Source organism: Chiroxiphia lanceolata, chromosome 4 (assembly GCF_009829145.1).
Source record: "Chiroxiphia lanceolata isolate bChiLan1 chromosome 4, bChiLan1.pri, whole genome shotgun sequence".
NCBI classification, from domain to species: domain Eukaryota; kingdom Metazoa; phylum Chordata; class Aves; order Passeriformes; family Pipridae; genus Chiroxiphia; species Chiroxiphia lanceolata.
The window spans coordinates 10323854-10350845 of record NC_045640.1 but is presented as its reverse complement, the minus strand read 5'-3'; the positions used below and the strand labels follow the sequence as shown (position 1 = coordinate 10350845).

Genomic DNA, 26992 nt, shown 5'->3' with positions numbered 1-26992 from the left:
TGAACACTAAAAGGCAAAATCTGCTGAAACTACAGCAAAGTAGTATCTTGGGGAAAAAATGTGCATTAGTATCTGTTATGCTGCAATATTTGGAAGTAACAGACTTTAGTTTTGAGGAACTGATCTCAGCAGGGAATAGCAGGTAAGAACTAAGACATTCTCACTAGCTCAGATACCTCACCCCCTCTGTCTGGGAGATGAGTGATGAAGTACTTCTGTTATATGTCCTTCGACCTTAAGGTTTTCCCTTTGTAAAGCGCCATCCAGGTATAAATAGCAAAGTCACACATTAGCTGGGGACTGTTGATCATCCCTGTGATGATTCAGATGGCACAGTGCTCAAAACATCAGCCGCAGCCTGCGTGCTGTGTACACACTCACTATTCCTACAGTCAGCGGGAAAGGACAGTTTCTGAGACGGGAAGTAAGAGAAACCCGCTAATTACAGGTCGTTGTAGTAACATAAAATGGTTTCTGCTATTCCTAGAGCATAGGTGCTGCAGATTAGATGATCTATAGCAGTGATCTTGCATCTAAGCAGTATTACAGTTTGCATTCCAATTGTCTGCAATTCATTAAGCAAATCAATTACAGTTAAGAGTTGCTACTGGTCACCACCTCTGGAAACAACACTAATTTAAGTACCTCCTACACATCACCTATCCTGCAAAGCCCAAGTGCATAGTTTTGGCTGGTAAGAACATCTCAGCCTTGCATAAGCTGAGAACCATGTAAAATAAACACAACAAGGGGTAGATGGTTTCCAGTGCCTGGCTCTAATGTAATAAAAGCCATATGACGAGGCTTCACTGACCTAGGAAAGAAAATGTACAGAGAGCTGTTGTGCCTCTTATTACACTGGAAGGATGTATATAAACACATAATAATTACTTTTTACACATGAATTTCCTTCCCAGACTAAAGCTTAACAATAGTGTTTATATTATCTAGTTATATGTAAAATACTAATATTAATTAGTAATATAATGCAGAAAAGAAGGCTCTGGAGAGACCAAAGAGCAGCTGTCCAGCACCTAAAGGGGGCTACAAGAGAGCTGCAAAGGGACTTTTGACAACGCAATGGAGTGACAAAAGGGGTAATGGCTTTAAACTGGAAAAGGGTAGATTTAGATTAGATATAAGAAATTTTTCACTGTGATAGTGGTGAGACACTGGCACAGGTTGCCCAGAGAAACTGTGGATGACCCTTCCGTGGAAGTGTCAAGGCAGGTTGGATGGGGCTTTAAAAAAACCTGATCTAGTGCAAAGTGTCCCTGTCCCTGGCAGGGGGTTGGAACGAGATGTTCTTTAAGGTCTCTTCCAACCCACATTTTGTGATAAAGATTTAGTCTAGGAAGGGAAGTATGCAGTGCTGTACTAATGGTTACACTAGTTAAAACTGCTCTAAAATAGAAATGCCCTAAAATGTGTAAATCTGTGGAACTATTAATGCATTAGTGAGATTAAGGAAGACTGGAAAAATTTCAGTTCTGTGACATAATAAAAGTAAAAGCTGGAAAATGTAATTCACACACGAATCAGAGCTTTTTACTCAATGCAAGTAATGTAACTCTAAATGAAATTAATTAGGAATTTATTTAATTTCACTTTTGCTGGTTACAGTCTCTCTGGTTCCTATCTTTCCAATCCATTTTCTGGGTAGTTAAGCATTGATTCAATATTATTCAGTATAGTTCAACTACCATTTCTTACACAAATTACACCCCCCTTCTTAAGTAGCATTTGAGACCATTCACATTAAATATTCTGAACTAGTTGAAAAGATAGGTAATACTACTCAGGAGAAAATTGCATATAACTTCTTGGCTGTTCTTTCACTTCTGCAACTTTACATGGCCCTTAGATTTCATGACTTCACAAAACTGTATAGAATTAATTGTGAAAACAGTTACCTACTGATTTGGAATGCGATAAAAAAGTCATATTGGAAGAACTGAAAATAAGTGGAATTTTTAAAATAAATTTTCAGCTGGAGGTATAAAAAGCTTGAAATTACTATCATATCATTACTATCACAGGAATCTCCAAGTCTGGATAAGCAACAGAAGTAAAATAATTTTCATTAACATAGAGCAAGAACCCTCCTGGAGACAAGACATAAGCACTTTCCATTTTAACTAAAAAAGGTCAATCAAATTTTTGGCCCTCAGCACCTGGGCTACATACAGAAACAAAAAGTCTGTGCTTTATTTTGATTTTTATATCAAGCAGGTAACACCTGGGGGGAAAAATACACATTTTTCCCACAAAAACATATGTTACATATTAGAAATTGAAAGCAGAATAAACACTATTATTTTCTCTTTTGTTGTTTTTTCACTTTGCATACAAGACAGATATAATACAGGGTCTGTCTTCTCATCCAGACAGAAGTACTGTACAGCAGTAGACTGTGTCAGCAGTAGAGAAGGAAAATACCTGACAAAGTCAGCCAACCATTGGAAAACGGCTCTGGCAAAAGAACCAAAGCAGTAATGTTTCTCACAAGTGTACTTTTAGTCTCGCAAGGAATCAGAAATTAGGACATGATGAAGTTTTGTGAATAGCATTGCTAATTTTGCATTTACATTTGCACATAAAATAAAAAAATTATCCTTACCATTCAAAATATTTCTGCAATTCCACTGCACTAGTTAGAGCAACACAGTTTGTTCCCTTCTGCCCCTTTTATTTAATAAAATTGTCTTGTACTGTTGTCAAAGAATAGCAAATGTAATAATATGTATGTAAGTGAGTTTCTCTGCAGGATGGAGTGAACCAATTCCTGCCAAGAAAGACAAGGAGAAAAGCCATCTCCTGTATACTCTAAACTATACAAATTTCTTTATTCCATTAAGGAAGCATACTTAAACTGTTTCAATTAACTTCGAAGCTTCAGAGAAATCATCTTCTAACGTTTAACAAAGAGTGGACATCCTTTAAAACATTAAAGGCATGTTAAAATTAAAACAAACAAGCTTAGGTGCAATTAAGAAGAGTTTACTTAGAAGTATTCCAGAAGTGCAAAAGCTCCATGCTGGGATTTTACAAATATCAAATTACTTACCCCTTCTCAAAATGCATCACATTTAAGAAATTTCAACATCAACATTAACAAATGTACCAACACAGCTTACAACTTAGAAGCTAGAACATCTCTTCAAAAGCACACAAGGTATATAAAGGACAATAAAATAGAGAATGAGATTTTATCTACCATCGAATTACAAAAAACTCTACCAGCTCTGCCTCTTTATTATTATGAATAAAGAAGCCTAGTTATAATAAAAACATGCATATATAAATGTGCCATAAAAATATTATGCAAATAAACCAGTGAAACCATGTGAACACGATCCTGCAATATTTTCACTGGCACAGCTCCCAAAGCAGTCACAGAGTTCTGTGCCACTTTGGACTTATATCTTGTAATATATCACATTATTTACCACATATTATGTTGCCTAATGTGGAAAATTGATTGTTTTTCATTATAAAAGTAAAAACAAGCTTCAGCTTACCTCCATCAGAAACAGTTGCTGACTGCAATAAGAAAGAGAAAAAGAAGTATTACTTAAGTTTCATGGCAAGTATTAGAAATCTTTGAGCTTCACATAATATTTGAAGTGTTGGCTAATTTTATGACCTTATTAATAACAGATAGCATTAGCGAGGAAAATCTAAAGAAACCAGCTGTTGCTTTTCACAGGTGATTCCTCCCCACAATGAAATTCATCCCAGGCCTTTTAACCACTACTGTCCAGGAATTTGAACCCACTAGTATTTACAGTACTTCCTGCTGTGGTAGCTACACTGCTTGCAAAAGTCCTTCTTAGATGAGCAGAGACAATTGGTTGGTACCTGTGACAAAGTAGATACCTAAAACTGACCTGCAAAGACCTGAAATGGAAACAACACCTCATATATTATATTTTGCTGCAACATCTGGAGATATGTCGAATTAAAATTAAAATTCAGTATTCTGTCATATTTCAGATGACTCTGAAAACTTCCCCTGTCCATCACTTCTGACTGCTACAGAGAGAAAAGGTTGTTCAAAGTGTTTTCAATAACCTAGAGGTAAGAACTCGTCACCATCTCTACCAGTATTGTACATTTTCAAGGATAATCAGTCTTCTAGTGAAACATTGGAAGTTTAGGTGCTTAAATACCCTAAACTTCTCACCTTTGATCACAAATTATCTCAAGGCAGCTAACACCTCTCTAAATCCAAGTAGTGAACATTTCTCAAATGTGTACTCAAATGCTTGCACCTTGACACTGAGTGAAGTCTGGAGGACAGATGATTTTTAGATTTAAGTTTGTGTTGATTCGTTAATGACTATTAAAAAATATTTTTGTTTTAGTTTGGGGAATCTTTTCTTGGTCCCTTTAAGTAACTTTCTAAATAGTTAAAAAGAAATTCTCTTTTGTACAGCTCTTTAAAAAGCTAGGAAAGAATGCCTTACAATATCTACAATTTCTTCAAGATGGAAAACACACAGAAGAAAAAAAACAGATACATATATACACACACAACTCAAGCAAACAGCTGTCTCTTCATAGTTTGCCTGTAGTTTCTAGTCTTGGGAAGAAACATTCCCACTCTTCAAAATCCACAAACCTTTTGGTAATCCTTAAAAGACCAATTATTCTCCTTCTACTATTTCACTGCAGGATCTCACATGCTGTTAACACTATCTGAAGAACATCCCTTGTTATAAACTGCTGTGGCCTCAGCACCCACTTCTCCAGGAGAGGATCTGATCTGGTCTTTGACACAATTGTGCTGGAACTTTCAAAGTCTGAACTCGTCCCTATTGACATCATTCCCCTGATGCTACTTCAGATAAACACAAATACACCTCTCATGAAAAAGATCCAAAAAATTATGGCACCTCTTTCTTACCTACACAAAAATAAAGGTTTCTGCATCTGTGAAGCATAATAATATAATCAAAAGTGTATCCAGGCATCTCACTTTAATAGCTTTGTTTCAGGTATGAAAAAAGTAGTTCTGTTTTAGTTACAGTTCTTCAGTGAGGCTTAGGACATCTTTTCTACTTCTGTTTTGCACATATGTCTAGCAAGCATATTATGCATTCAGAGGTCGTAACTTAATTCATGTTTGTAATTCAGAAAATTTAATTTACATTACTGAAATCTGGTTTATAAATAAGATTGCTTCTAATTTCTTAGTCACATCACTGTACAGAGTACAGCTAATGAACAAACAACTTCAATGTCATTTCTCAAATAATGAAGAAAAGGATGACTCAAAATAAAGTAATAGTATCAGTTTACACATTAGACATAAAAAAATAAAAGTACTTTCAAAATATATATGTTTTAGGAATGGTCATTTACTTCGGCAGCTTGCATCAATCTGGATTCAAACAGCAAATTTGAAAGGTATGAAGTAAAACTAATAGGATTCTCATGATAGGAAAAAGAATACAGTACTTTTGGCAAAAACTGGGAAGTTAACAATTGTAAAATATTATTTTACAAGGAAAGTGGGGTAATTTCATAGAAAAGCTCAATCATTAATTGACAATGAAATAGAGTTTTACCTCAAACCCTTTACCATAAGTTAATGCAGTGAACTTTCTACACACCTTTTTTGGGTTGGTTTTGTGTGATTATTTTAAATGCTTTGGCTAATGCGCGTTACATTACATGTATCAACATCTTAAAATCTCTCCAAGCAAGGCCTTAGTAATTACTATGTTTAGACATTTTTAAAGAAGTGCCTGTAGGAGAAACTATATTGTACATTACAGTGTCACTAAATATACCTATCATGTTCCAAGCATTATCCATTTACTTCTAGAGATCATAGAAAAAAATTTACTTTAAGAACGTTTCTTTAAATTCATCTGTGTAACAACTAAAACCACCTAATTCAATAAAACCAGCTCAAAACTTAAACTTGTAATTATTGTGTAAGAACTCACAGTAATATGTTCACATTTGTGAGTATTTAGAAATCTCAATATTAACGTTTCAGAAATAGCATACGGCACATTTAGACAAAGAAGTTTCTCTTCTAAACTGTTCAGCTGAAACTTGTCTAGATTTGTCTAAAGGTATAAGTTGCAAGACCAGATTTTTTTAAATACTATGATGATCTCATTTTAAAAATACACTATATGTTGGGGGCTGTTTTTCGTTCTTCAGCACTTATGTTTACCACCACTGGAGGCTCTTCAGGACAAAATTTGATCTACTACACAAACCAAGTTTGATCATTTGATGACATTTAACACTACGTACATATTAAGAACCACCTACAGAAAAATATGTGTATCAGAAAGCTGTAAAATTGAACAGTTAATGTAGGTAGCCATTTCTGAAAGATGAGGAAGGACAGGGATGACTTTGTGTCAGTTAGTGCTAATGTGAAGATTTTTAAAAAGTATTTAAGCATTTAATTCCAAATGACAGAACATATATATTGTGAATGTATATATGAACTATCACCCAGAGATAAAATCTAATTGCGTGCAACCCTCAAATCTTTCACAACCAGATAAGACCTGAAATTAGTTCTTCAAATTACCCCAGTTTCCAAACTGGTTTAGGAAAAAGCCCGTGGTATATGCCAGGAATCTGATGGTAACAAATCACAAAAATTTTAAAAATAAATCTAATGTAGGAAAACTAGAATGTCTTCCAGTGTATCTCTTCATGGGAACTCTGCTTGCTCATCTAACTGGATTAGCTGCTGTTATACAGACACACACTGCCCACACACACAGAGTTCGGGGCTGCAATTCTCTCCCCGATACTTCAGGGCAGGATCTTGATTCCTGTGGTTCAAGTGAGAAGCTCAGTGCCAAGGTCAGCAAGTTAAACAGTTATCATAAACAGGCTTCCCAGTTATCATAAACCATAAGACACTCTAGGTCTCTGTAAACTGGCAAATGCTTCAGCACACATTTGATGGCATAATGTTCTGAATAAGAGAAAACATGTTAAATTTCTCTTTGTATCATCTCTCTTTGCTAGGTGGAAAAACCAGAAGGGCCCAGGAGGCTTTTGATGTCATGTTCATGATCTGCTTGCAGCAAATCTAAAAGAGTTTTAGCTTACAATAATTATCAGGGAGAAAACTACTTTGTAAGTACATAATTTTTTTTCTAGAATAGAAGCAGATGACATAGTCTCTTGCACCAACAACTGGGTACAAAGGGAAAGAGGGCATAAAGGAGAATAATGCATGAACCCCTACATGAAGCTAGTCTGATGACAACTTTCAGGTGATAGAAACTCTTATCCAGAAAATCCACTCAGTTCCATCTTACATGTTCCATTTCAAATAGATCAAGTCCCAGGTAAGTAACTAGATACTGTCAAATTCTGCCATAACACCATCATGCAGAAACCCAAAAATTACCCTACCCATATCCCAGACATTATATTGAGAAAATAAATCCACATTTGCAGACTACCCAGGTAACCACAATACAAAAATGTCCTTTCTCTCCACCCCAAGATTTGTCATTCAAGTCGAAGTTATGCTTAAGTAATGGAGTAGAACAAAGGGAAAGATGGGGATACCGGGAGCAGTGACACATACTGGGAAATGCCAGGCCTTAGCAATAAAATGGAGCAACATGAAATCATCTCTGTTATCAGAGTGGGAGTGAGTGCCTTCCTGACTCAAAAAAGACATCTCTGTTTCCCACTCCTCGTGAGATAGGGAGGGTAAAAATCCTTAAGGAGAGTGAAGACGTATTTCTCTCTCCTACTCTATCTAATAATGACAACATCACAGACTAAACAGAAACATCTATTCCTTTCCCAGGTACCCAGAAAGATTCAGAATAAAAGGGATTAAAAATGACCTCTTTGTGTCTCCTTTCTAAATCACACTTTCTTCCAATACAGGCATGTTGCAGCATCTAAAGAATTCTCTGACTGCTGCCGCCAGCATCTGTTACTTACTTACCCTGTACAGTATCATACCACACACTATTTTACAAAAGCCCCCCTCTAGTTAAGTCTTCCAGGTTGCAACAGCACACTTAGCTCCACCACCCTTCTAAACTGATTTTCTCGTATGATTTCAGTATAGAAAATAACTTTGGAAATCCTGTTGTGTTCTTTAAGAGAGATGAAGCACTGAGTATTTACAGACTGAATACAAAGAGCCAACTTTCAAACGTTCTGTCACTTAGCTCAGGGAAAGCCTGTCACTCAGCTGACCGTCTGCTTGCATCCAGCTTTGTTCAAACTACTTCTTAAATCACCTGAAGGCACTCATCCTTTTGCCAAGGTATGAATTATGAGTGGATCCCAAGGTCTTCAGTCACACTACTCCAGGATTTACATTACATACACATATTTTTATCCTTTTAAATACAGCATTGCTTATACCATGAACTCCAGTGATCTCTGGAATGAAGATCCTGTCTCAAAATATAGTATATACTATTCTAACATTTTAAATAAAAAATAAAACCATGTTACTTATAAATTATTGCTAGATTTTCCTTCTAATAAACAGTCTCAAATGTACTTCTCACCTAAAAATGAGAGTAATATTACAGGGGTTTTTATCTTCATTTCAAAATATTATTGCAATTTATCTCATGATTTAGAATTCTTTGAGAAGGGTGCCCCTTCAGAATGCCACTTAAAAGAGGACTATTACACAATTTCCCTTTTCAATTCTCTATCACCAAATTGTATTTATAATAGTTAATACAAAAGGATTCTGTATGCAAGACTTCTGAAGAAAAAAAATAGTGTAAAACTACGGTACAGTAACTTTCCTGAATATGTTCAGTATATTTTTGTCAAATATTTGAATCTATAAAAACAACATAAGAATAAATGATGTGACATTTGGAATTCATTTAAGAAATAAATGTTCAACTTTTTACCCCAAACAAAACCAATCTTATCACATATAAACACCGTGCCTTAAGTGCCAAATCCATCCCTAAAATTATTTTGATAAAGATATACACAAAATATATACATTTTTACATCAAGATATAATATTGATATAATGGTACAGAAAGCATATACAAAAAACATTGCAGAGAATTAAAAATTAGGCACACATTATAAATATACTGATTTTTTAGCTTTATACATATTGGTCACAGCTCATAAATGCATATAGAAATCTCAGTGTTAGTTGGCATAGTAAGATTACTTTTCTCTGATAATAAAATCCAATGTTTACATTTACAAAGGAATTTTAACTCAAATACTTTAAAGTAAAAAAGCTTAAAGACTAAGCAAAAAGCATTCTGAAGCTGATACCAGTCTTTAATTTCTTGCCAGTAACAATAGCCTCTACTAATTTCTCACTGCAACGATGCCTTGCTTTAGCTAAATATAATTCATATCACTTACCCGCTCTTCGTAAGAAACAGCAGTTATTTTTCCTAACAGTACTCTTCCTAAATTCATCTTCACTTAATACGGAAAAAGCATTTCCTTAACACATCGGCTTCTGAAAGATTAAACTAAAAAATTCAACCCTGTTCCATGCCTGTACACGCCAGTAAAGTTTAAAGGCATTTCGTATGAAGTTCTATTTTACTCCCTTTATGTTACCAATAGCAACAGGCCAATGCAGGAAGCTGTGGTTCGTCAGGGATTCAGATTAGATCTCAATTATCTCTCACCAGAAAAGCTCGATCGTTTTATATAAATCACGCTGATTGTATTTTAAAACATTTCCTATAACAAATCAAGAAAATAAAATGACGTTGAATCCTGTGATAGTCCTGTATTCAATAAAAGAGATTTCCAAGACAGTTTTCAGAGAAACACTAGTTAATCACCCTAACATTAGTTACAGAAACGTTTACATAGTAAACCACTATTTTCAGAGGTTTACATAATGCAAGCCAGAATAAAGTAGGACCTCAAATGGTCCATTCTGTTTAACTTTCCAGTGGTTAACAATTTAAATTGCACATAAAAATCCGCAGTACAAGGAGACCTGGCAGATTTCATTAAACCTTGGAGTAGCCTGTTGTCACTAAAGACAAAATTCTCCTTTCAAAAACCAACTGCTATTCTGCCCTTCCTTCCTCACTACCTGAGCCTGTCCTCAACTGATGTCAAGAGAGTTCTGTGCACAGTGCCTCAGGAACAGAGAGCAAAACAGGCTCCTTGTAATGTAAGAGGGAAGTGCTATTCACTTGCCTGTGACAGCAGTGTCTTCAAGAGACTCTATATGGAAAGTATAGGATTTCAGGAAGTTTGCTGCTGTCCACACGTAAACAGTGATCGTATCTAAACCATTCACTGTCGTTATTTTTAAAGCAATCAGAATACAATTTTCTGCTAAAAATAAACACCAGAATTGCAAACTGGGAATGATTAGTGGGCATTTTTATGCTAGTGGGATGTCCTTAAACCCCAGGTGGACTTACTAATAGTCGTTTAGGAAAGAGGAACCTTCTCCCTTGTTCAGTGCAGCATGTGGAATACCCCACATCCATATAGTTCCTAGGTTGAGCCCCTAAAATAAAAACAACCCTATGAAGAAGGTAAATATTACTCTGAACTGATAAAGAGAGAAAATGAGACAAGAACAGGAGCCTTCACTCGATATCTCATGCTATGATTGAGTTGCAAAAGTCTGCACATCTTCCCGTTTTTGGATTTGGAATGAAGAAACTTGGCTAACAGAAAAACTTAACCTTCTCAATTTAATTTAGAGTGGTCAGAGAAGAAATTTTAAGTTAATTGCAAGTGAAAATGGAGGAAGCATATTTTAACAAGTATTTCAGAGACATAAGCCAATTTCTGCAATGGCCAAACTTAATTTTGTGATTGATTACTTGCTTGAATAGGCACACCACTGCAGCTTTGAATGGTTCTACAAGTATTTAATACCATGACAAAATGCAATGGAAACAAATGGGTGGGTAGACAGGAAGAAATGTGTTTTACAAATTACACCCTCCATTATTTTAGGATTTCAAAAGCAAATACCCTGTGATACCTGCACAGAAGAACAGTTTTCCTGTGTATGGACAAGTATTAGAATGTACAATTTTATAAAGAAAAAATGCCAGAGTTGTTTAAATACTACATTTTGTTTGACACTGAACAAAGTGGGATGCAGAATGTATTTTCACTGTCAATAACTTAACCAAACAGCAACACCATTACAAATATGCAGGTGACCAGGTGCAAAATAATCCTTACAGTGGATAAGTAAAAAGCACAAATGGATCAGAAATGCCTGAAGAACTTCCCTGTGAATATCCCTTTGGGGTAACACAAAACAGGACTTTTATCCTGAGCGTTTACTTTATCCTAAAACCTCTAGGAATCACCTAGAAAGACCAAAAGTACTGGCAGAGTTTTAACAAGTGAGGATGTTACCCAGAAGAACGAGTAAGAGAAAAATAACCCCCCATGCAATGGGATGTAGCTGCAAGACCAGAAGCTCCCTGGAGGAACTGCCGTGAATGTTATTCAGAACACTGTGGGTGGGCAATGTTTTACACATTCTGGGCACTCACACTTGGTGTTACAAACCTAATAATCCCTTAGTTTAAACAGACCTTAGAATTGTTGATTTTACTTCATTGTACGTCCACATTTTTTCCATACAGTGACTCTACTAACACTGAAAATAAACTCTACCAATTAGACAGTATCAATTAATGATCATGTCTATGAAGTGTCATGTGACTCTGAAAGCCCTTTAAAAAATTCATATTCCTCTACATTTTCACAGGTTATTTCAGCAGCTGCAGATACAAAATCTTGTGATTTTCTGTAGCATATTTGTAAACCAGGCAGGCAACTCAAAGGTCAAAGGTCAAAAGCACAAGAAATGTTAATTTGTTAAGCTAATAATGGAAAGTGTTAAAATATGGTACAACAGCTTTAAAAGCCTTATTCAGATACACTGAAGACGACATTTGTAAACCCACATCCATCTGTTTAGAAGCTAAACTGTGGGAAGGGGTAGAGACCCCAGATAAGGTTGATCTGTTTTTTTCTTCTACCCTCCCTCCACTTCCTGCTCATATTTTCTCTTGTACATTTGTTTTCAGAGCAGAAAAAACTGAAGAGAAAGACAGAATGACAGGGAGCCTTGATATGTTTTAACTTGTCAAAAGATTAATAGGATTTAATACAACCCTGACTCCTAAAAGAAGAAAACTCACACAAAAACCACCAGGCAACTAGAAAGAGGCAATTCCTTGGACCAGCTCCTGGTCACACAGTCCTAAAGTAAATGTGACATTGGCAAAATGCACTATCAAAAATCTTAAATCTCATTAAGTATTAACTTTTTATGTCATATTAAAGTAACAACTACTTGCATGACAGCCAGAGAAAAAATATGTTAAGAATATGATTTAGCTCACTGACCCTAGTTACTGAAATAAAAAGCAGGACTATTAAAAAAGCTTACACGTAAATTAAGAAAACTCTGCTATAAAATAAAATTTTTTTTCTCCTAATTCTCCAAATTTTCTGTAATCTGCCTGGATATATTTCTGTCAATGATTTGCCACCTCCTCAACAATAAACAGACCCCATATGTGCTACTGATCAAAAGAGGAAAGATTCTCTCATTTATAACATTGTGGATTCCCTCTACCAATTTTAAAGATAAAAGTCCTATTCCAATGCAATATTAACAAAAATATTTTCAAGCCAAACTACTTGGAATTTGTTCATGTATAAATAACTGAAATACAAGCTGCCTTGTCTATCTAAGACTTCCCTTACAGCAAATTCAGGGAAGCAAAGAGAATGATGCAAACTACTGTTCCGAGTGCCCTCTGCTGTCTGCCGACACTGCTGAAACTCATGAACACATTTTCAAGTATGAAGTTCAGGATCTGCCATCCAGAAATCCACTCTAAAAAACAGTATTTGGTTTTAAAAGCCATACTGTAATAATTGTATAGTGCCTGACTGTAAAGTGACAATAAAAAAAATACACTTTTTCAAAAATGTTTGTAAATAATTACTATTTCCCCCCCTTCATTGATCAACATTTTAAGACAAATAAGTTCTCTCCACTAATAAAAACATGCAGAAACAGCATAACTTGCACATCTAGATGGAAGGTGACTTGCAATCCAACAGTAAACTAAAATTAAACTACATATTAAAGAGGATATAAGTGACAGACCACTGAAACACATTAAGCCACTTCTGAATTTTCTACTACTGTAGATGGAGCCTCTAAGAATCAATAGATTTTGAGGAAATCAATGTAAAACTGAACATGAAAACTACTAATTTTAAGCAAAAATGGATATATATCTTTCTAAGCTTTGCAAGTGTTTCTTTCTCTCCTCATTTTAAAATATGATAATTTTGTTGCCATACTTTTAGCATTTAAGACAATTTTACTCTGAGCTACATAAACATAAAGAATAAGGCTATAATTTCAAAATTTGATAATACATCTAGGGCGCTTACTTGCAAAATATGTGTTTTCTAAGCAAAAAAGAAACTAAAACCAATCTGAAATCTCTACACCTCATAAATTTTGTATTCTAGAAATACTTATCATTTATTTTCAGTTATTTTAATAACACATACCATCTGGATTCTGTTTTATTGGATAAAAATCCAGCTGGAAGAAGAAAAATAACTTTAGCTGCACAACTTTTTAAAAACGCTGTAACAATGTAAGGTAATTTCTATCTGTAACAAGACATTCTTGCTTTGCGGAAACGTGCAAGTATAATGAAAATTAAGTGAAAGATTTATAAAAAACTTACAGAAGTATCTGTGTATCTAATACACTCACTCCACATTTTAAAAGCAATACGATGCTGCAAAAGAGAGATTTAAAACATGTCTATAAAAATGGTATATTCTTAATTTCATAATAGAGCTTATATATAAAAGTCAACTTAAATACTTATACTTACAAACTTATCATATTTCACTGCAAGATTTCTTAGCTCGGAAGGCTACTCATTAAAACATATTCCTGCTTTCTGTTCGCTTTAGACAAACAAAACTTTATACTTACAGACACTTGACTATCAGTAAAAGTTTTCTCCATGTATAAATGGTCTAATATCTCATTGTTAAGAAACAGCCCCTTCAACTTTATTATTACGCTCTTTCTGAACACATATTTACTTCTTCCAGAGTCCAGTGAAAAAATGAGGCTTCTCTGTCTGTTGCCCTATCAACACCTCTCCCATTCTCCTCCCTCCCCAGCACATTCTCCGCCCTCAAATACTGGTTCTGTATCTTCTCATCAAAAGGAACAGGCAGCTTTCAAAACGGTGTTTAGGCAGGTCCTGTGCAACAATAAAGCCTCTGTAAAGACAACAGCACTGCTGAGGAATCTGCTAATGTAAAATACATTCAGCAAGGGCCTACAGGACTCTGTCATAAAGGTTTGTCCAAACTTGTTTAAGGACTGAGTCAACAGCATTTTCTCATCCAAAGTGTTCTCTTTTTTCAATACATTCCCCTTTGATGAGTTTATTACCTGAATGAACTAGGTCATCAATCCCTACTAAAAATACTTAAAATATAATCTAAAAATACTTTTTAAAAAATATTGCTAAAACTTGTAAGACTCACAGCAAATTTCTTGCAGTTTCTGGCATGTAGGTACGTGCCTCAGTATGATTACAATCACATGTATGCATATTGTGCAACCTATCTCATCCTACCAAAATGCTCCGTGTTCTTTTGAGTAAGCAGGGCATTGGCATTTACAAGGATCATGTTCCAAGTGAAACATTATTCTCATAATTTTCAATACCACACCTACTCTCCAGACAGACCAGCAATATCTGTGTATTTTCAGAAAGAAATGCATGCCCAACAGTAATCCTTACATACCATTCTCCAGCAATTCCTCGGTCCAGAGGGAAGTAGAGGATGGGCTTTTTACTGTATTTTTTTAAGTATCAGAAGTACTTACGAAATGTTTTCATTATTTAATACTGAATAAAAAGCAATAGCTCATCTAGTAGAAGTTCCACAGGTGACTCAGGGTTGGTTTTTTTTCCTTTTTTTTTTAAACTTCACTGGGCTCATAAATGCATAAGGACAGTGAACATTAAATGGTACCAAGTCCTAGCCAAAATCCCAGCAGTTAAGGCATGGAGACAGAGACAGAAACAATTCACAGACAGCTACAGTGCTATCATTTGTGCCATATGTATTCTGTGACTACACTCTAGAAATACCAATGCAGTTCATTCAATAAAGCCTTAATTCATTTCCTAACATTACCCAGGTCTCACAGGGCAAAAATCCCTCCTTACCCTCATTAGCATGTGACACGACAAGAAGACATACCAGGTAACAGGAAGAGCAGCCAAGGGAGGGCAGGGGTGGAGAGGCACGAAACCAGTCACCCAGTTCCTCATTCCCACCCAGGAACTGCATGGGCGATCTGTTTGGCAGCAGCAGCTCTCAGCAGGGAAGCGGCCAGGGCCCTCTCCCACAGGGAGCTGCAGCACCAACAGGGAATGCTCTCGGCACCCGGGGCAGTGACCCAGCGCCAGGAGATACCACAGCCAGCGAGCCCTTTACAAACAAACAAGCCTACGCCAAGTGAAAGGTAATGCAGCTTCCTGTGCCAAGGGTACTCCCACAGTACCCCAGTCAAGAAGAAGCAATGTCCACCCTCGAGTCTGTCAACATAATCAGTTCCAACCCAGGGTTTATCAAACCCAGTATTAAGTTTCCAGTGGTGGCCACATACTACCGACAAGCAGCACAGGGCAACACACAGGACATCTCCCTGATTACGTCCTCCCAGACCTCGGGTATTTTTAGTTCAGGAGATTTCCTGAAACCTGGTGTGGCTTGTCTCCTTAATAATCCCCAGTGGCTGTCTTTTCCAAATACTTGTCCACGTTCCCTCCAGGACATGCAAATTTCTTGCATCCACAGCACTCAGTGGTGAGGCATCCCACAGACCGACTCACCTCCTACAAGAACAATCGTGTTCTCCTGTTTGTTTTGCTCCTGGCTCCAGCTACCTTTAATTAATGGTGCCGACTTCTTGTCCCGAAGGAGAGAGTGAGCAGTCAATTCCACCTACTTCTTCTATGCCACCCATGATTTTGCACTTTCTTACACATTTCTGAATCTTTTCTTCTTCTAATATGTCAAAACATTTTAAAATAAAGAGACCGGGTATGGAGAAACCACAAATGTATACAATGGACTCATCTATTCCTTCCCTAAAAATTAATAGTATAGGATTTTGCTTCATTGCTACTGTACTGAGGTAATGTTTCCATGCAACTCTCCCTTATAATTCAAAGGCCTCACTTCTGAGAAGAAACAGTCATTTGAGAGACATATATATCATTTGATATATGAAGCTAGGGCTATTTTGCCTCATTTGCATTGCTTTACATTTATCTGCATACATTTTCATCTGCAATTTTGTTGTCCAGTCATTCAGTCTTTTAAAAGCAGCCTGCTCTCATATTCAGAGACTGCTCTTGTCCTTATTACCTGCAGTAACTTCACCTCACTACTCACCTTCTTGAGAGAAGCCTTAAAAAGATGTCCTTGAATCAATAAATGCAAAATAAGAAACTGAGGCAAGGGCCAGTCTTAAGCAGAAAATAATTCTGCATTTCAGAAACAGACTCCAGTGCAGTAAGCTATTATTTTGCCTTAATGTCACATGCCTCACAAATTAGACCCAGAAGAGGGAAGTTTCAGTTCAAAGAGAGTAAGCCCAATTTTGAAAGAAGGTACCAAAGGTTTGGGAGAAAGACAGCCCTGAGAAATTGCCACCTGCCAAGAGTTCCACTTGTGTGAGCATTGATGTTTTGTCACTACTCAAGGAAACCAGAACCAAAAGAACAGAGCCAAAACCAAAGTCCAATACTTTATGTTGCTGAACTAAGGAATGTGACTCCTCTGTAGCTTCAGGTGGTTACTTTAACTTGCTCATCCTGGCTGATCCTTGCAGTTCCACAAATGTGACAGCGTCAGAGATGTTGACACGATATGATTTCACCTGTGTCCATTTAATCACACATCTTAAAAATGGAGGTACTGGCTACTACAAGATTTATTTATGCAGAATATAAGTTCATATCTAGTCCCTAAAAGCATATCTCGTGTCTCTGGTTCTTTGACAGAAATTGGCTTGTGTTGGAGAGCCAAGCCTAGAGGCAATAAGGCTTGGACAGCACTTTAGAGGCAGAGTCAAGTCAAACAATGTACTGATTGCTTCCTCAGAGAGAAATTTCCCCATACAATGCCAACTGCTTTTGCACATATGGGGACCAAATTCCCTAAGGAATCTCTCCTAGGCAACACTGTTGGTTTCTTCTCAAGCACCAAAGCATGGGATGAGCACTGCCAAAAAATACCAAAGAAAGCAGAGATGAGATCCAGCTCTCAGCATATGCTCTGACTACTCTGCTTTTTACGTGCAAATTTACATAGCAAATTTCTCCAGAATCTGAAGTAAAGAAAATAACCCAAAAGCAGGAGAAAACAGTAAAATTACTAAAGGCTGGTAATTTTACCAATTACAATAACAGAAGATAGATCCCATTATTCTCAGTGTCTGGGGAAAAAAAAAAAACCCACACAATTTAACATTCTGGATTGTATCTAGAAGTAAGTATTTCAAATTCATGATAAAGAGGTTACACACAACTGTATTCATCTGTTGACCAATCCACCTTTGTCAGATACTTCATAAAACTGTGTGAGGAGCACATGAACTTTCCATGAAAAAGTCTATAAATGTGAACTTAGGAGTAGATAGGGGTAATCTTTTAAAAATTACAGTACAGTACAAAATACCAGCAAAAGCTTAACAGTAGTGCCAGTGCACAACCCGTGAAGAAAAATAAAATGTATAAAATGTATATTACTAGCATGATGTTTCCTTCTTCAGAGAGTAACAACAGATATAACTAAAGTACCTGATAAGATCCCACCTGCCAAAGTAAAAGCCTGAAAGTGATCCTCCAGAGTATGATTGAGAGTCTGAAACTCTTACTAGAGCAGTCTAAAGAACAAAATGTGAAACCAAATGATGCTTTTGAATGTTGTTAAGACATACAGAGAATGATGACAGCAAGGAAAAAAATGTCTAAGAGATAACACAGGCAACATCCAGAATGAGATGATGGTAACCTGGCTGTATTTGTACGAGTCAAATAAACAGTACCATAAGCTCTTGTGTAGTACCAAAGACAGATGGTGCTTTCTGGCTGTGCCACCAAGCTCTCCCAATCTCCTATCTATCAAGCTGCTTGTATCCAAACTGCTGGGCACAGTGATGCTGGCTAGTAAGGCTAACTTCCAAACCATGTCCAAAATCATTTGAGTAAATACATTAGTTGGCCCAGGATGAAGCCACATAAATGACAACTCCAACAGTGTGACAGTACAAACATTGTAATTCCCTGCCCACCCCTGTGTCCTGGCAGTGTTTCACTTACCAGCACAGGTGTACAGCCACTATGCTGCCGAGCAGGTAAACAACTCCAGCCAGGACTGTAACAGCCAAAGGCCTGAACAGAGCAGAAGAATGCCTGGCAGAAATCACAGGATGCTTTCAAAGTCTTACTGATCAGCTCCATGACCACATATGCTACAGTAATTCAAGGCAAAGAAATCAGTGTGTAATGTCATGACTAACCTGCACTATTTAAGGCTGTATATCACAGTTAAGCGAGAGGGTTTGCGCTAGTACAGCAAGGGACTGTGGAATCACTTTGCATTGTTTCCAAAGCTGACCCCTGGTGCTAGCAAAGGGAAAAGAGAAGCAAGAGCCTGGACTGTGGGCACAAATCCATAAGGCTTCCAAAACAGCAGTGTCAGGGGCTGGTCTGTGTTAACACTCAGACTTCAGAACATCCGTATATGAGACTGGATTAACCCTTTATGAACTCTATTATCAGCATGCTAAAAATACACAACTCCCTTTTACATACAAAAATGGAGATTTTCTCATGCATGCACTGTTATTTCACACCTTCCCTTTCGGACCTTTCCCCCACCTTCATGAAAGCTGACAGCAAAACTGTCTATTGGTTGGTTTTATCTCAGATAAAAATTAGGACAAAATGATGCCAAAGACACAATACTTAAAGGTGGTACACAGTGGAACTGGCATTAAGTTATCATAGCTTTAAAAAAATTATGAAATCTAAGACAAAGATATACATTCTTTTCAAATTTTACATTCACTATTATAAGCTGAAGCTGAAGAGGCCTCTTGATTTAAATCGTGTCGTTATACTGGCCACAGTGGTGGCATTGTGGCTGTGGTGATGATCTCAGAATGTCAGTAAAGCAACCTCTGCAGGGAAAGTTAGTACTTTTTATTAGATTATCTGACAGGTTGGGAAAAGTTTTGGGCATGTTTAGCTCTTCTTGTCTGATTTTCCTAGCATGCTAGTTGGTCTAATATAAGCTATTATCTCTCTGTGTAAGCTTTGTCTGATTATTTAAATCAGTCAACCAAAGACAGGTATCCACTTAAAAACTCCTTATTAAGTCAAATGAGTATTTAGGGGGTTTTGCCACCCACAGATGCCAAAGCTAATATCCAGCAGAGACATGTCATTCATTAGTATAAAAACCTCATATCAAAGAGATGTGTTGCATACTTTCAATTAGCAGATGAAATGCAAAAAAATAGTTGATTCAGTGGAATTAACAAAACAGGAAAAAAAAAATCAAGTATTATTATCTATAATAACACCTAATAATACTACATTATTATTGGTTATAATTAAGATGGAACATTCTAACAAAAGTCCTCACACTGACTTTTAAAAGGAATATATGATACATTCCCACTTTGAAAACATTACTAAACTCTATAAATGTTCTTTTTCATACAGGATATAACTTTAAGGTTTCCAAAACAGGATGAGAACAAGAAGAAAAGTTGCAACAGCCATCTTTTTTTGTCCTGATATTTGATTAAAAAAATTAAATTGTCTTTAATTTTAAAAATATCTCTACATTAAATGATTATTTAACAATACTCCAAGAGCCTCACATTTGTTTCTCTATGAGATTATGTCTCTCATTATACTACTCTGCCCTATTTTCAGCCACAGAGAAATACCAAAAGTACAAGTAACAAAATTATTTTCAGGAAGAAACAGCTTTGAATGTCTCCTTTGTGAGGAGGAACCTAAATTGACTTCAAGACAATACCGCGAGGTTCCCCCATTTTTACAGACTTCAAGAAAAATTAAAAGATCAATGGAATGAGCTACAGTGGAAAGTGTTATGAAACCTGTTTCCAAAACTGTTTATGAATTAAAGAATTACTCTGTTAAATGTAAATTTTTACACAGGTAGTGTTCTACTCTCTGCAGTCTCACACAGTCATCTTTAATGTGTTTATAAACTTATAAACAACATCTCTGCCAGGACAGAATTGTGCAAGAGGATGAGAGCAGTGGCATTTACCTACAGGGAAGAAAACTGGGAAGAAAGATAGGATCATGCCCTCTTATCAATTCAAATACTAAGTAATTATAAGGTCCCTTTAGCTTAAGTTACACCTTGAAAATACGAACTGAAATGTGCTAGAAAGTAAAATTAGTGCAAATCATGGCATTTTAACATGGTTGTTAATGGACACTATTTCATAATGACAAACTATTCACATAGGAAAATTCATTGTTACATAAAAGAGAAATCTGTTCTTAACAAAACCAGTTTCTTGTAATTTACTAAAGAAAAAGTTCTAAATACGTTTTTTGTGAAAACAACATAACTAAGGCATGTATTAGACACGTTCATTTTCTGAATTCAGTTCCAACTTACAGGACAATCATCATCATCCCTGGTGTGAACCAGTACAATTTCCACAGTTCAGAAATAAAATTGTGTATTTTATATTTTGTGAGACATTTTTCCTACCAAAGTTGTACCCTAACTGCGCCATTAATTTTGCACTCTCATCCTGTTTTGATCCCTGCAGATTTAAAATAATCTTGAGTATAGGTTGTATTAGTAAAAGCAGCACCTAGATGTTAATCCTATGAACTTGTCTATTTTCTTCTATGTAAAATACAGCTTCTGTATGGAAGAGGACACGCTTGAGGAGGGGCAACTATATCATTAACTAATTCTAACCTTATACAAATATTGTTTGTGCATGTATAACCAGCCATAATATAACAATTTAAAAGAAAAAATGAAATGTTCTTTTGTAATCACGTTTTTATTCATTAAAATTTCTATAAATGTGCTCTATGCTTGGACAGATCTTTTGGAAATAAATAAATAGCACATTTCAAAGAAATCACGCCACCTTATGGCAGCAGATAGCAACACTCATGGCTGGTATTTCACACACATGGCAGCTCCGAAGACAAAAGGAGCAAGTTTATACTTAAACAAAAAATCCAAATACAGCATTCTTTAGACCTGTAAGCAATAAAGAGTGTTCAGCAAATGCCCATGAAAGAAACTCCATGGAACCTACTTACACTGCTCAATTTAGAATATTAAGTTGGATGCTGACAGTAATCAGAGCCACAAGCACAGAGAAGCATATTAACTTTTGAAATTCATGTTTGGATTAGTACCTTATCCATTCTGCTAATTGAGAAGAACACAAAAGCAAGCAAGTAGCCTATACAATATGTTCACGGTCATTATTCCAAAGGTGGAGTCTCTAAGAATTTCCTGGTATTGTTATTTCCTCTTCCAGCAACTGTAAATAGATGGCCTGAAATAAACTAAACATGCACTAACAACATTGTGTTCTACTACACTTAGTGTAAGAGTACTTGGGACAAGTGCTGCAGTAGCAATGTTAAAGTCTGAACCAAAATTAAAACAACTCAACACTTTGACTTAGGAAGTTTTTGAAATTCTTCTCTGGGTTGCTATTTCTCCTGGTGGCTGGGATATCATTCTCTTATGGCATGCAGAGCAAGAAAAGAAGTAATTGACAGAGAACAGTCCACACCCAAATAGCTCCATGTAGTAAGGGCATTCATCCAAATAGATTTTAATACAGATTATTCCTTTGTCCAATTCATATTGTGACCTAGAATGTAAGTTTCTCCATTCAAAGTAACTGCTGTAACAATTAGGACGCTGGGACACAGATAGATTCTTAATCCCTCCTGTTGGTGCTACTCAATTTACATACAATAACGAATACCAACTAAGACATAATGAGGGAAAAACAGACTTTTTAGGCCAGTAACTATGATATCTTTTAGAAATTACCAGAAAGTCCCAAGTCCCTATTTTAATGAATATTTATGCAATGTAAAACAGCTCCAACAACAGAAATTAAATTTTATTCTCAGTGTTTAAAACACTCAAAATATGAGATATGCACATAAACCTGGATGAAATTTCAATGTGGAAGAACGTGGAATGAACTGTTTTTCCTGTTGCACGTGAATAACTAGCACTAGACTCTTTGATATTCTGAGAGGATTCTCTCTTACTGCGACCAGAAATTCTGTTAAAACTGGTAATATATAGCAGCAAACTTTTTCAGTTTAGAAGAATCACTATTTTCTGATTAAGAGAGATGTAGCTGCATGGTTCCCAAAACCTTTTATCCAGAGGATCTTGCTGTGTTTGTTTAAGTTATGCACTTACAGTATTAAAGTTATGAGTGCAAAGAAATGAAAAAGCATTTTCCATGACAAGAAAAAAAAAAGCAAGACACTTAAAACAAGACAATTCAGATAAGATAAAAATAGACCACAACAAAAAAAACTTTAAAACAGCTAGGAAAAAAGTAATTAGAGTTCCTACCTGCATTCCCTAAGCACACCAGAAGCTTCTCCATATATTCTGCTCCCTAAAAATCCAGCACACTGAGCTCCCTTCTCCTTTAGATCAGTCAGTGAAATGCCTTTCTTCCTACATTTTCCTACAGCAGAAAACTCAAGAGTGTCTCCTTTCCTCCTCCCATCTCAAATGCTTTTTAAACACCTCCTTCCCATTTAGAGGACTCAGTGTGCCACATTCCCTCCAGTGATGAAGAATGGTATAATGTGTATTCCATGGCTCTTATGCCAAGAGCTCTGCACATATTTTTGTTTCTCCCCAACCACCAACCTTCTTCCAGATAAGCATGATAAAGGGGTAAGGGAAAAATCTCTCCACGTCAGGTTTTCCTGAGGAGTCACACTAGAAGATATTATGAAGACATATTCCTACAGGTGGTTCCTACAGCAGAGCAGGAGGAGGGCTTTTCATTCCTTGTTTTCACCAAAATCAATATGGTTTGGCCACTGAGGTCCAGGCATCAGCTCACGTTATACCAGATGTGAAATTGCACTATATTACACTGAGAAAGACCCAAAATCACCACGGTGATCATGAATTCCATTTTCTCAACTGCTGTCAAAATTCATCAGCAAAACAAAAAGCAGAATATGATGAACATTTGATTCTTTTATATATCATGATACATCCATTTCTAAGATATTATAACCGTTTTGATCAGCAAAACTATATTGTTTTGCTTTATACAGAACCAACTGATAGGAAACATAAAGTCAAAATTCCCCACAAAAAGAATGGCTAGTGCTGGCATCAATGTAATCTGATAAAGAAATATTGAAAAAGACAGGTTGATACCTGAAATCTCCATTCCCCTCAGAAAAATGTCATGTGATGATTAGTAACTTTATCACACTAATACATTACTTACTTTCAGCAATAATGAGCATTATCTACTGTAAGCTCTCTAAGACTCACTTCTAAGTTCTGAGTGAAAGTTATTTACCTCAAGGTCATCCAGAGAGCGAGTAATACTAAATCGCTTGGATCTTCCAAATGATCTTCGAGCAGAAGAACGTGGGGGAGGAGCCTGATTTAATCCCATTGAATGTCCAAATTTTGCAGCCTAAACAAAACAGACAACATATATTATTATTTTACTTCTTTAAATTTAGTACACTGCCGATCATAGTGACAGTATCTGAATTTTAAGGAGATGGATTTGAAAATCTGTAACGGGACCACAATTTCAATACAAGTTGGTCACTTGCCATGCCCCTGTACAACCACATACTAAAATTCATTACAGTTGACTTTTCCAGTCTCAAGTCAAATATCCTAAACATTCAGGATTAAGTTACTGTATAAACATCAGTAAGGTTGCTTAAGTGTACACATTCTAGATGTCAGTATTAAAAGCAAGACAATCTAGCTCTTTACTGTCTTAACTGGAAATTATTTACAAGATATTTGGCTTTTCTATAGGAAATTACCATCCTAGAAATCACCCAGCTTCTGTTGGAACCTTTCTCCACATTTTTAAAAATCTTACTTTCACTACTCTTGGTTTTTTTTAAAACCTTGCTACTGTGAAGTCCAACTTCTTAAATCACATAGTACCAAATGCAGGATCTTTTGTTCTAAGGAAAGAGACTACCTCACTTGGATGTTCCATTACTACAATTGGTGCTGCAGTAATTAAATCTAATGGTTTTCTCTTGTCCACATAATCATACTCTTTCTCCTTAAAAAGTCACCAGATGTCAGTTAAGCTACTCAAGCATGTACGTATCAAGTTTATGCCAAACAGCAAAGTGTAAGCTTAAACCTAAAATTAGGCACACAGTCAGTGACTGGTGCTAAGCAGATGTACATAAACTCACTACATTATGAAAACTTGTGATTATGTGCCTGAAATTTTGGATTCCTTTCACTGTGGGGAAAATTCCTCCCTGTCTACTGATGCTTTTTTGCTTTAGAAAATAAAAGATTTTAAATCAGAGTAAATTTTATTCTCTTTCATTTCAGCATCTCTCTTCATTCCGGTAAGCTTAAAAATGTATATATTAGTACTTTTATAATTGCTTATTTGGCAGATTTGTAATATTTATTAAATTTTCTATTTGCGTTCATTTCTTCCTTTGAGCAAGTTTCTGTGCTCTCAGTTCTGAAATATTTTGATATCCCTTTGATCAATCATTGGAAAGTCTACATATGTCACATTAATCAAAAGAACAACCACAAATTTCACATCCTCATAATCTCATGCTAACAACCACTCATACAAAGCAGAGAAAGGCAGCAAGAATATTATACAGACTCCTCACTGCAATAAAAGGTGTCCAACAGAAGATGTCTGCCTGTTTGCTAATTCCCACAGAGACAACACTATTCTATAGCAACTGTGCTTGGACCATCACCAGTATTCACAACAGTTCCTGTTTACAAGCTCATAGAAATGTCAAGACATAACACAACATACAGGAATCTGGATCCAAAGTATGTAGCAGAGTTCATCCCTTCAACAGGCTTGAGAGTCCAACTTTATTCAGTATTAAAAGTTATCAATTTTTCTACAAAATCTCCTTCCCTCCCAATTTTCAATTTACTAAGGTTGGCTGTTTTGTGGGTTTTTTTGGTGTTCTGTTGTTGGGTTTTTTTTTTTGGCTGAGAAGAAAATTGGGCAGGTTCTGCCAAAGAAAACTGGAAATCTGGTAATGGAGATTAGCTTTAAGGTTTTTACGAGAAGATTTAAAAGTGCAGTATAAACAAGCTAAGATGGCTTTTGCTAAAACGATCAGCTAAATGTGAAGATAGGAAAGGTGCTCTCTGTAAATATTTACAGAGAGCACCCACAGGAGTGAGGACAGTTCCTGGGGTTTTTGAGCATCTTTTTGAGCAAGTTTTAAAAATCACCTGTTCATCCAGGCAGGCACTACTGAGGTGGTTCACACTTGTCATGCCAGTCTTTCCTGAAGATAAAGCTTATGCGTTTCCTAAACATAGAGTTTATGCCTAATGCAGTAATCTGTCACACAGTGAACTTCACATTAATCCCTGACTAAATTCAGCAGTATCCATTACTATTGCTGCACAACCTCTCAAACATTAACATGGCTCCTCCTGTATGCCTAAGTTTCTGTTAAAACAACATGAATATATATGTACAACTACTAGATTCCACCACTAGTCCAGTATGACCACACTAGTTCTGCAATTTTTAAATTTTTAAGCTGAGAATTAGTGATGAAACTCTCAGCCTACAAACAGCTCAGCAAATTAACAATATCATTAGTTCAAGTACAACTGGTATTTTGAAACTAAAATAGTTGCACAGTCAAATGTGGATAGTGCCTTCCCAAATCTTCGTTCGCGAAGCCTAGCCATGATGATGATGAGTTGCACAGTATGGATTCTGCTTAATGGTCTTTCACGTGCTTCTCAAATGAGAGCACATGCATTCTCTGAGATGCATCCCCCAGAGAACTTCATCTTTCATAAAGAAAAGTGGTGAAAGGGAAAAAAAAAAGGAAAAAACTATCAATAGCAGGCATATCTATTTTGAATAATGAATACATTTTCACTTTTCATTCTATTTCATCCCAAAAAAGAACATAAACTGTCCAGTATATGTTTTAATAGTAGAGACTGCCATGTTTGATTCAGGGAGATTAAGACAGGCACCTAGAGAACATACACTCAAAAAGTTTGAAATAGTAACATTACAAATTGCAGGAAGAGGAACAGAGTGCCTAAAGACAAATCTAATTAGATTCCACTAAGCAGCAGATTCTAGATAAGATTAATTATCATCAGATGCCCCATTTTGGAAGTAAGCACTGCTTACCTATTTGTGGGCAGAAGCATAACAAAAAGAAAGAGGGAGAGTGGACAAAAACCACTTGCAAATTGCGTGGTAATAGAAAAGAGAAACTAAATTAGTATCCAATCAAAGTTTTTATTTATAGGTTTTGGCATTGTTATAGAAAACTCACTACTGAGCCCTGGATGGAACAGTAAAGATAAAAGCAGGAGGGAAAAAAAAGAGGCTCTGAGAATAAAACAGTGCTTAAGCAATTATTACAAAATATAGAAATTCACTAGGCTAACCATTTCCTCAACCCACATCTGGATAACAATTGCAATTAAGAAAACGTTTTCAACTGACAAAAATATCTTCCTTGCTCTGAAGAATCAAATTAATAATCTAGGAAATTAACAAAGGCATTACTGAAAAAAAGAGACTCAAATTCATAAGTATTTAATTTCCTGGGAAGTCTCCCTTTTCATC

The 26992-nt window shown here is 36.1% G+C and overlaps 1 protein-coding gene across 9 annotated transcripts in view; it reads right to left on the bottom strand.

Moving 5' to 3' along the window:
- RGS12 (regulator of G protein signaling 12) overlaps positions 1-26992 on the bottom strand; it is a 90176-nt gene that overhangs the window by 43060 nt on the left and 20124 nt on the right. For 6 of the 9 annotated variants that reach the window (XM_032685039.1, XM_032685040.1, XM_032685041.1 and 3 more), the window contains exons 3-4: positions 23708-23827; positions 3522-3543 (exon numbers count right to left, since the gene is read on the bottom strand). In XM_032685039.1, the coding sequence (XP_032540930.1) occupies positions 3522-3543; positions 23708-23827 (142 nt within the window). Of the gene's footprint in view, positions 1-3521; positions 3544-9372; positions 10120-13993; positions 14134-22728; positions 22834-23707; positions 23828-26992 lie in introns of those variants that run through there. The other 3 variants (XM_032685047.1, XM_032685046.1, XM_032685045.1) reach the window with 3 other exon arrangements.